The 12,571-nt window shown below is 31.1% G+C and overlaps 1 protein-coding gene across 2 annotated transcripts in view; it reads left to right on the forward strand.

The window, feature by feature from the left end:
- The window catches only part of LOC140452408 (katanin p60 ATPase-containing subunit A-like 1), a 47,345-nt gene that overhangs the window by 16,534 nt on the left and 18,240 nt on the right, over positions 1–12,571 (forward strand). For both annotated transcript variants that reach the window (XM_072546642.1, XM_072546641.1), the window contains one exon: positions 404–582. In XM_072546642.1, coding sequence (XP_072402743.1) covers positions 404–582 — 179 coding nt within the window. The remainder of the gene's footprint in view (positions 1–403; positions 583–12,571) is intronic.

Raw genomic sequence — 12,571 nt, forward strand, 5'->3', positions numbered from 1 at the left:
AAATTTTCATTTTCGATGCACTTTGGAAATACAATTTTCTTGTGCACAAAATGCAATTTTCATTTTACCACCGTGAATTTTGTTCACAAACTTTCCTGAAATTTTCCCGAATCGAATGCAAAAAGTTTTACAGCGATTCATCTTGCTTCTGAAAATTGGTAGGTTTAGTACTTCCTTTCCTCGTCTATTACACAGTAATTAGTAAAACCAGTATTAAGAAAAAAACACGTAGATAACAGAAATATCTATCCAAACAAACGATAAAAAGATGTTTACACGATCGCTGTTCAATTTTATCAATCCAATAATTCTTTTGATTTCTACCGTTGAGGCTAATTAAGTCGGTAACTTGTTGTATTTAATTTATATTGAAATTTAAATTTAAATTGATTAATATTTCTAGGAATAAGAAGACCTTGGAAAGGTGTGCTTATGGTTGGTCCTCCAGGTACTGGGAAAACTATGTTAGCAAAAGCTGTGGCAACAGAATGTGGTACAACATTTTTTAATGTTTCGACATCTACTTTGGGCTCTAAATATCGCGGTGAATCGGAGAAATTGGTTCGATTATTGTTTGAAATGGTAGGTGCACTTAAATATTTTTCCCCAATTGAACTGAAGAAGTTTTCATTTTTTGCATTTTCATTAATTTGTCAGTAATTAATATTTGTGTTATTTTGATTAAATTTTGGCATCGGATCAAAGCTACTATGTAACCGTGCGTAAGTGCTGATAGCCAAAATGAATTTTAACTTCAAAGTAGAAAAATTGTTCCATGTAGTTTCTTAACAAAATAAAACTTAATCAACTAAAATAAAAACAGAGGTGTAAATATTTATTTTTTAATGTTTAGAGCATTTCATTTTTAATTGAACCCATTTACTGCCGGGCATGAAATAATTAATTTTTCATTACGTCAAGATTTCACACATTATTTTTCTTTTCAGGCCATTATAGAAAAAGTTGATAATTGATTTTTTATTGGAGTATTAAAACACTATATGTGTACAGGGTGTCCCAAATTTGTATGTTTTGCAGGGTATATCGAAAACTGGAGGAGATAGAAAAAAAGTAGTTAAGATGCCATGACTTCTTTTTTCGTTAAAGTAACCATTGCCTAATCAAATCATCAATAGCTTCCCACATTAGCCAAATACAGGACGATTATTTAAAATTTAGTACATTTGAAATAATTTAATCTATTCTTCAACTAAAAGTACGAATAAAATACCGGGTTAATTTTTCTATGCACACCAGATAAAATGCCACTGAACATCACTGGTTCCGATTAAAACATGGCTGATTCCATCTGCGCGTACTTATTTTTTCAAGCAGAGTGGGCATTCTGATTGTTTATTATTCTGTGATGTAAGTTTATAAGTTTTTATCGCTAAATCTACCACCTCCACTAGTTTCATTTCTTTTTATCTCACAATTTAATGTTTTCCATTTTTTGCGTTATTTTGCCGGTTGTTAGCGCGCTCATCACTGTATATAATATAATAATATAACTATACTGTTATGTATAATATGTTATAATATATTTAAAATATATAACAAAATATAAGTTTTAAATTCCACTAAACACAGCAAATACGCTAATGTCACTGTCATTGAAAATAATAACAAAATAAACGTCAAAATTCATAATAGTAAACAATGTATAAAAGTAAAAATATACTGCCCATTGTTACAGATAAAAATTCTTTAAAAAATTTTCGAAGTAAATTATTGATATAAATTTCAATTGTGTTAAATAAACAAGTTTAAGTAATTTTATTTGCAGTTTATGTAAGACTAATATTAAAAGTGACATTCACCACTTGAAACTAACTTTAGCCCGTGAGTGATGACCCGTGAGTAATGAAATATTACTCATGGGTAAGGTAATGGGTGTTATTATCTATTCAAAAATAGTGAATAATGAGCATGTTATGAAACGGTCCTAGAAAAAGTAATTATTATCACATACAATTAAAGAATATGATCAAATTTTTACGTTTTATTAACACAACTGCTCATAAGTATTGAAACTTCCTATTTTGACCCTGATAATTTCTATGTTATTGTAATCAGGAAACAATAGAGAATTCATTAAATTCAATTAACTTAAATACAGGGTGTTCTATTAGAGAACCGCAACTTTGGTTTTGACACCGTGATAGAGAAGACTCAAAACCTCAATAATTTTAAAATGGGTAAGAGGTCTAAAACTTTTATTAACAACTTTTTTTATAGTACCTAGAAGATATTTTATAATAGCCTAACCGCCCTAACCTGTACTTTGGCTATTTTAAATTAAAAACGTTGTACCTTTTGTCCTATCAAGAAGTGTGTTTATACCCTGTTTTCAAATATGTATAAGCAAAATGAGAATATCTACAATTACAATAGATATAAAGGTTTCAACTAACACCTAATTCGAATTAAGTACTTACTATCTACTCAGAGTCACTGTTATCACTAATATCACTCGTACCATCTAAACTTATAATTAATTTGGTTAATGCTGGTAAATATTTAACATAGACATTTTCCACTCCGATCACATGTTTATTACATTTTTCCAGTTAGTTGCTGTGATTTTTGTGACTTCTCTTCTAATTAACTGGAGAGCAGTAGACGAAAATTTAGGAGCAACGTTTCTTCTCCTTATATTTCCTTTAAGTTCAGCCCATATTAAGTCTATTGGGTTCAATGTACAATAATGAGGAAGTTAAGCACAGTATGCCCATTACTACGAGCATAGTTGCCAACAACATATTCCTTTTCGTACTGTCTACTATGAGCAAACCTCCAACAATTGCTTTTTAGCATATGATGACTCAAAATACAAATCTTCCGTAAATAAAAATTGCTGAATTTGTAATTTATTCCAACTATTATTTGGAGTTTTTTTCATTAATCTTGAATGATATAGATGCGTTGTCCATGACAATCACACTATGTTTAGGTAATTTCGTAAGAAGAGATTTTTCAAACCATGATTCAAAAATTGAACTTTCCATATCGTCATGATAATCCAGAGGCGCTTCTTTAATTTGTTTTGCAGATATTAATAATGCATCGTCGGTCCATCTATTTTCTCCACCGCAGTGTAAAATTATAATCCTCTTTCCTTTATTGGACGGTACTGAGTTGAAGCACTTTTTGTTATTATTTGTCCAACCTTTTTTCACGGTGTCATGAGTATCATACCAGGTCTCATCTAAATAAACAATATTTCGTTTCATTTTTCGATACTCAGTTATCTGTCTGATATAACTCTTTCTTAAAAAAATTATTCTAGTACCTTCCATTAGTGTCTGGCGTTTGTCTATAGTTTTGTACTTAAAATTATTGGCTTTAAGACATAATCGAAGTGTTGTTGCTGAACATGAGAGAATGCCCTTTCGAACTAATATTAGCCGCATACATTTGGTATATTGTTCTGGTTATAGGTTCAATTAAGTGCGGTTCTATTTTTCTGAATTTGCCACAATCCTTTCTCTTCTGTCTAGAAGAAGATGTTTCTCCTATAATCTTGTAGCAGATTGCTTTGGGCACTCTGGTTAAAAAACATGTTTCTGCAATTGCCTCTAATTTAGACAATTCAGAACACAGTCCTTCATAAACATTATTCAGCATACGTTTGGCATCATCAGAAAGGTATTGAAAATGTCGTTTACGTTTTACTACACACCTTTGTAAATCTTCCAATTGATTAGAGGGTTCCATTGTTTCATCAGCTTTTTATTTATTTATTTATTTATTTATTGCTAATTTACAATCTACTTCAATACAGTAATAAGTAAATATGATGTATGTTCTTGGCTTGTGGCAGGTGTCATCCATTGACGACTCTGGAATTTACCTAGCAGCTAGGTCTTCTGGCCAAAGTCTTTTTAGACGTCTGTCAACCAGTGGGGGGGTTGAATAATTCGTCTATGAGATGGTTTGGATAGTCTGCGCTGTGATTCATGTATCTTCTGGAGTGGTCAGCAATCACATCATTGATGAAGGGGATGTTGAGGTCTGCATGAAGGGTTTGGTTTGACACATACCATGGGGCTTTAGCTAACATACGAATAGTTTTGACTGCTATGTCTGTAGTATTTTGGTGTTGGATGATTTGCTACAGCCCCACAGCTCAATTCCGTATGTCCACACTGGTTTGAGTATTGTTCTATAGATGGTCGGTTTGTTTTCTAATGAAAGTTGCGATCTTCTGTTGATTAGCCAGCTCATATTTTTAACTTTTAGGTCGAGGTGTCGTCGTTTGGCTGCAATATGTGATTTCCAAGTAAGTTTTTCGTCTAGTTGAAGTCCCAGGTACTTTACTTCTGTTTTTATTGGTATAGGTGAATTATTTAGGTGTAGTTGTGGACATATAATTCTTCGATTTATGAAATTTACTTGACAAGACTTGTTTGTGTTGACGTTTATTTTCCAGCATTTAAGCCAGTCTTCTAGTTCATTGAGATGATTTTGCAATTTGTTAAATGCTAATATTTTGTTGATGTCTGATGCAAGTATACCAGTGTCATCCGCAAATGTTTCCGTCTCTGAAGAGCCCTATTAGGGCGAAATACGTATAAGGCGGATACACAGACGCACTGTACGTGAAATCAAATCTTAACTGTCTTTTTCCTTTTTTTCCTTCCAGATATTTTTTCATTGATTTCTTCTTTGAATTGAACCCAATTTGTGTTACTGGAACATAGCCTTGGTGCAAGAGTTTTCCAAATGATATTGGTACTTAAGGTAATCAAGATGGGACTGTGGTCCGAATGTAGATCATAACTGGGGGTGGTGTCGCTGTGTATTTCAGGTATTCCCATAGTTATAGCAAACTGTTTCTTCAGCTGCAGAATTATTATCGCACTACGGACGCAATATTTTAAAAGTATCAAACGTATAAAAACATAATCACGTAAAAACGTATCAAAAAAAGTATAAAACGTAAAATGTAAAAAGTTTTCCGTAGAAAGAACACTGACAAAGTCACGACCAAACTCACTTGCAGTTCACTATTTGAAATTTGAATTTAACTGAACTGAAATATTATAAAAATTTGCACAATCAAGTGTTCTCCGTCCCGTGTCTTCGACACTGGACGGTCGAAACCTGATACCCTATTTTATGACTCCGCAAGCTCAGTCAAATACTGTTATAATCTTACCCCAAGTATGAATAAGTCTACCGACAAAAGATAACAGCGATATACGATGTTTTCATTGGCCGTTGGTCCACGTGGACTTATCAACAGTTCGATGAAAACTTCAACCGGTTGACTGCCCATATTTTAAAACATTATACCAGGCCCGTCTGAATGTTAATATCGAGTGAAATCTTAAAACTTTGTATTATTATACGTCTGAGTTATTGATAATTTTACAGACCCTTGGTAGAGTACTTTTTCACTGCCTGATTTTATTACAGATACATATATTTTACACAGTCTCACGGAAATACGAGGCTACTATACAATGCAATTTTTTATTTAATTAATTAAATAATGAAAACAAAGTAATTACAACAAATAAACACAAACAATTATAAAACAATCAATATCAACTCTAAATATGGGAACATAAATAAAAAATTGCTGAAATAAAGGGTGATATAGCCTTATTACAAATTGAATTTATTTTCTTGTTTTATTTACAGATTATAGTATAGTATAGTTTTCTTCGGACAGACTCCAGTCTATACAGCAGTATGAAGGATAAGATATGTAAATTTTCATTTTAAATTGGTGGTAACAATAAATAGAAATAAATAAAGTGTTTACAATTTTCTGCTTCTTCTTGGTAGCGTGGTCATAAGTACTAATAATTTATTGTGCCACTGTTTGCACTAGTTTTAAATCATCAATTAATTTTGGGGAAATCGTGTAAGATAAAAAATATAGAACAAATAAAAACGAATACTTTTATTTGATTATATACTGGTTACAAATTAATATTATTTTAAATCATTTTCAAGTGTACATGAGAAAATATTCACTTATTTGCAATAAAAAATTAATCTAATGAAAGTATTATTTTGATATAATCAAAAATGTTGTTTGTTTAATGAAATAAGAGTAAAACATGGCTATCGATAACGCACTGACATGGAAAATTAGAAAACTAAAAGTGATAAATGTATCAAATCTTATAAATAACTCGTTATTGAACACGTTTATTATTTTGTCAGTTAATATAAACTCAACTATAGTTTTCAATTCATATCAGTTTGAATAACTGTTAAATACTTGCTGTAAAAAGGTTTTGCAAAAACGTATCGACCTGTTGCTTATAAACAATTGCAATAACTTTTTAATTATTGCCCGCAGGAAAATTATATAAACATTTGTCCTAGAACAATTTAGGACGAAGTTCAGTAATATGTTTTATAAATTGACACCAACTTTGTTTATAATAATTAAGAGATCTAATTAGCGTCATTTGAAAGAACATATGTTAAAGTTTTAATGTACCAAATTCGAAAAAGATTGCCTTTTAACGGAATCGTCCACGTTTCACAATCGGGCGGCTTTGAAACTCTCGGATGCGATGGAGGGGTCCCTGACCCCTTTTAACTGTATCTCTAGTTCTTGTATATGGATTTTGACATTTCTTTTTTAATTTATATGTACTTTTTGCGTACACTACTAAAATGTAATATTTAAATAAATAAGTTGTTAAATAAACTATCTAATTTGTTTAAACATTTTTTTTTTTTCAATTTTTATATTAGTTATTTTTAATTAATATATACTTCTTCAATAAACTTAAATAATTTATTTATAATTAATTTTATGAAAAAAACAAATTCTATTCAATTATTTCTACGTATTGCTTTAGAAATAAAAAAAATCTCAAATAGAAATTTGAGATTTTTCTCAATAGAAACATTTTCTCACGGGACAATTTTTTAAGGCAACCTATTTATTATTTATTTATTGATAAAAATGCCGAAAAAAAGCTGATTTTAACGATTTTCGATGCCATTTTTCAATAGGTTCGACATGGAATTTAAAAAACAAAAACTATGAGGTGAATCCTTAAGTCCATTAGTTTCAAAATTCGCCAGTCCATTTTGATTTTATATGGCATAAGTTAGTTTAAAATATCCATAAACAAATTGATATACCGTTGCGTTTCGGGATAATATAGACTTGATGAACATCTAAACTTTAACGTTCTAAACACATTGTTTATTTCTTACCCACAAGCTGAATCTTATTTTAGTCGAAAGGATATGATTTTACACACATGTTAAAGTAAACAGTTTACAAAAAGTTTACCACGGAAGCTGTTTATTTATAACAATTCTTCAACAAATAAAAAATGTCTTTTTTATTTGAAACTAATTTATTCTTTCTTTTATAATAAACAGGTTCCCGTGGTAAATTTGGGTAAACTTTTTTTTCATTTTATTTATATATTATAGATAGTTTAATAACTAGGGTTATTAGCGGTAGGTTTATGATGCAAATAGAGAAAATAAGATACATTTTAGAAGTCATGACTTACAACAATATGGTACAATGTACTTGTAACAAAAATGAAATCATAATTTATTATAGAGTTTACAGTAATTTAAAAAAGACAGAACTTCATTGAATTTTGTAACCAGTGCTTCTTTCAGTCTGTATCTCCTTGGCTGAGGTGTACTCTGGACATTCTATTATTATATTATGGTTGACTGTGAAAGGTTTTTGGCATCTTTGGCACATTGGTGGTGGTTCTTTGGAGATTATGTAGCCGTTTGTAAGTCGTGTATGCCCAAACCGGAGTCTGCTGATAATTACCTGGTCTTTTCTTTTTGGTGGTATAGTATATACGTGGTATATACTATATTTTGTGGTGGTATATAATATTTTGAAGATACGTCTGGTTTGATGCTTTTAAGATTTGTGTTTGTTTGATCCCATATTTCTTGCCAGATTTTGTTTACATGAATCTTGCATAAAGTTTTAGTATCTGATATTGGTATGGATCATTGGACCAATGTGGAAACGCCTAGCACACAACAGGGATGAATGGCGAGAAATGGGAGAGGCCTTTATTCGACAATTCGGATAGAAAAAGGGCTATAAAAAAAATTTGATATTGGTATACCTGTTGTAGTCGGAATGTTCACATTGTTTATTGCTTCAAACGTTGTTTTGTCTGCTAGCTCATTACCAGTTATTCCGACATGGGATGAGACCCACATAAATGATATGGTTTTGCCAGAAAATTGGAGCTGTTGCAACGCGTCTTTAATTAGGAATAGATTGATGTGTGTAGGATAAACATGTTTAATGGCCTGTAAAGAACTTAATGAATCTGATAATATTAGTATTTGTTTTTCATTTGTGGTTTTACAATGATTTAGTGCGTCAAGTATTGCTTGGTGCTCTGCGGTATAAATACTACAGCCGTCAGTTAATCTAGTGGCAGACATTACGTTTTCTGATACAGTAGCAGCTGCTACTCCGTTGCAATCTTTGGAGGCATCAGTGAAGAACAATTTGTAAGTGGAATATTTGAGTAAATTTGCATGATACTGAAGCCTGACCTCAGCAAAGATATGTGAATGCTTATCATCATTAAGTAAGGAGAGGTCTACTATTGGTAAAGAAACTGTCCAGGGAGGTGTCTGGTATATTTTTATGGGTACCAAAGTCATTTGATTGATATAATACGGTAGTCTTTTTAGTCGTTCGTAAAATGGTACTGTTTTGGTGGTGTAATTTGTGTATTGTTTTAGTGATTGTTCCACTAAACTTGCGAGAAAAGTATGATCCTTTGCGCTTAGAATTTTTGAAGCGTATCATAGTGATAGATATTGTCTTCTGAGGTATAGTGGCATTTCTCCTGCTAGGACTTAAAGGCTTCTTATTGGAGTAGTTCTAAAGACTCTAAAGATTTGTCGTAGAGATGTGGTTTGATTAACATCCAGTTTTTTTAGTTGATTTTTATTTGCTATTTCATAACAGATGCATCCGTAGTCGAGTTTGCTACTTATTAATGTCTGATATAAATTTAGAAGAATTTTAGTATCTGAACTCCATCTATGATTGGATAAAACTCTATAATAAAAGTTTATTCTTTGTTGACAGGATTTGATCAAATTGTTGATATGTGAAGTCCATGTGAGTTGTGAGTCAAATATTACACCCAAAAATTTGATTTCCGACTTGTATCAGAGAATGACCATCTAGACACAAGTTTAAGTTGTATTCTGCTCTTCTTTTGTCAAACATTATTACTTTACTCTTCTCAGTTGAAAAAGTTAAACAAGTCTCTAAAGACCACATTTCTAAGCTGTTTAATGTTCTCTGTAAAATTTGCGTAGCTAATTCTATATTTTTACTTTTAACATATCATCAGCAAAAAGTTTAGCTTTTACGGGAAGCTTTATGTGGTTTGTTATATTATTTATTGCGATTAAGAATAATAGTGGACTTAAGGCCGATCCTTGAGGAATTCCATTATGAAGTGATTTCGATGTTGACATGAATCCATTCGTTTTTACTTGTATGGACCTGTTTTGAAGAAAGTTTTTGGTGAAAGCGAGAAAGTTACCATCTATTTTCCAGTTTTTCATAATTTTGAAGATATAATGCGTCCATGTTGTGTCGAAAGCTTTTTTGATGTCGAAAAATATTGCGATTACTTTTTGTTGATTTGTAAATGCTTTATGAATTTCGGATTCTAGTGCAACAATGTTATCAGCCGTCGATCTGTCTGAACGGTATCCGCTTTGTATTGTATGTATATAGTTTTTTCTTTTCCAAGTGCCATTTCAGTCTTTTACTCAATATTCTCTCCATTGCTTTGCAAATGTTACTGGTGAGCGATATTAGACGATAGGAGGATGGTAAATTTTTTGGCTTATTTATTTTTAAAAAAGGAATTATAATCGCTTGACGCCATATTGAAGGAAACGTTTTATTTGTGTAAACATTGTTAAAGATGTGAACTAAAATTTTCTTTACTGTTTCAGGTAGTTTCTCAATAAATATTGTTGGAATATCATCAGGTCCTGAAGAAGTTTTTTAGCATTGCCTGGGCTTTCGTTTAACTCGTCTAGTGTAATCGGTATATTGAGAGGGCATAAAATATCTTTTATTTTGATTTCTGACAATTCGGTTTTTTCTTTGTGTTTTAAGAATGTAGAGTTATATTGATCATTGCTCGAAGATAGTTGATAGTGATCAGCTAAGATTTCTACGATTTCTAGTTAATCTGAAGTAATTAAGTTATTAAGAAAAAAGACAGTTTTGGTTTCGAAAAATTAGTTTACGGATTTAATTAAGTTATCTGTAGCAATGGTGTCGATATGATTAATTTTGGTTGAGCCTTTTATTTTCCTTATTTTCTGCCAAATATCACTTATTGGTGTAGATAAATTTATTGATGAGATATAATTGGCCCAGCTTTCTTTTTTAGATTTTTTTATTAGAAATCTGGATCTGGCTCTTAAGGCTCTAAATCTAGCTAAGTTAGTTGCGGAATTGTGTTTTTTCAATATATTAAAGGAGTGTTTTGTTTGTTTCAAAGATGTTTCTATTTCGATATTCCACCAGGGTAGATGTGTTTTTGTGGTAGCTTTAGTTTTTCCATTCGCTTCTCTGGCTGAATCTATTTTTGATGTATGGTGTGTAGTTTTTCAATTTTACATTATTATTAGAAAGTCATATTTCTTGTAAACATATTACTAAAGGTGAGAATTCATTGATTAATATTTTTAAGTTTTCGATATGGCTGTAAAAGCTATTCAAATTCCATTGAACTATGAATTTGGTTATTGGTTATTAGTTGCCGTCACTTTCTTTCTCGGTAATAGAATAGTTGTCTGTTCCATGTATCTTTTTAAGATCCTTGAAATGTTGTTTTTAAGACGTCGGTCGTTTGTGTTTGTGTGTACCATTTGCAATTCAGGGCTAAGTCCTTCTAAGTCATTTGTATAATCTTTTGCTACGTTTTCAGGAAACTTTGAACATACATATAGTATTTGTAATAAATTCGCATAGTTCTGTGTATTTTAGTGTGCAAGGAGTAGTAGCTGACGATAAAATAGCTTCTGTAGGTTTCATTGAGATTTCGATGTTCAAAGATTTTTTAATCCTTTTAATTGCAGATTTCTTTGGAACGGGAATTATTATTTTTTGATATTCTGACTCTATTATTTCAGGAGATGTTGACATTTGTCCTTTTATAGAAGTATGTGATATTATGTTGGTATTATTAGATAGTGATTCGGGTAGGTTTTGTGAGTTGGAGGAGGTATTTGGTAGTGGTCTGGTTGAAGAAGTAGGAGAAGTACTGGATTGATGAGCAGTTGGGGTTTCTGATGTAAGAGTTGTTTTATTTATTGGATAATTTTCTGTTTCAGAAATATTAACATTCATAGATTGAGATAGCTGGACAATATTTTGTATATTAATTGGTTAGATAGTGCAGTTTTCACTTTTGTGTCCTGTGGTATTATATTTAGAGCAATTTAGGCCATCTAAGGAAATATACATTCTACAATCATACAGATATGATTGCAGTGGAAAGACACTGTAATAAGATCCACTTTTTTGAGCTCTTCTTCGATAATAGTGTTTGGAATATTGTAGCAGACATTTGATATCACTAGTTGACTCGCAGGAGTAATTTCTGTCTTTTCCTTGTATTGAAACGGGTTTGTGATTATGTAGTAATTTTTCTAAGATTGTAGTGTTACTGAGATAAATGCATACTCTGTTATTTGAGATTATTTGGTTGTACTAAAGTTCCTATTGCTGTTATGTATTCGTGTAATTTTATATCTGGTACTGATTATAAAAAATTGTTTGTTTTTTGGATGGAAAGTTAAAGTTGCTTACGGCATTAGAGTAGGTTAATGTTGAAGAAGAGGTTGGTGCTGAAGATGTTAATAATGGTTTGGTGATTACTGTTTCAGTTTTTAAATTGTTATCCATTTTTAATTTTTATTTTCTTCATTTAATGGTATTAATACTAGAGCCGCTACTGACTTAGGTAATTAAGCCGGCTTATTGGCGTTTTTATTTGAAATAAAAATAGATCTTCTGTTGTTTAGTTTTCAATAAAATCCTTTAAATGGTTTTATATGGATCAAATAAAAATTGTACTCACAATTTTTCTCTTCTGTAATTAGAAAATACTTTAATTTCACTCTTAGTAGAAACTTGTATTTAAATTTTTGGTATAAACCAACAAAAAACACGTTTTATTCGGAGCTGAAATTTATCGACACTTTTCTAATGAGTCCTTTTTCTTCAAATCCTTAGGTAAACTTTATACTGTAATATTGCAGCATCATATTCTTTCGTCTACAACAAGATTCAGCTTGTGGATAAGTAATAAACAATGTGTTTCGAACGTTAAAGTTTAAACGTTCGTTAAGTCTGTATATTCCGAAATGCAACGGTATATTAATTTGTTTATGGATATTTTAAACTGACTTTTGTAATATAAAATCAAAATGGAATTGAGCATTTTTAAACTACTTGACTTTTTTAAGTTCGATGTCCAACCTATTAAAAAATTGCCTAGAAAAACGCTAAAATTGGCTTTCTTCGGCTATTTTAAGTTGTTTATTT

Source organism: Diabrotica undecimpunctata, chromosome 10 (genome assembly GCF_040954645.1).
Source record: "Diabrotica undecimpunctata isolate CICGRU chromosome 10, icDiaUnde3, whole genome shotgun sequence".
Taxonomy (NCBI): domain Eukaryota; kingdom Metazoa; phylum Arthropoda; class Insecta; order Coleoptera; family Chrysomelidae; genus Diabrotica; species Diabrotica undecimpunctata.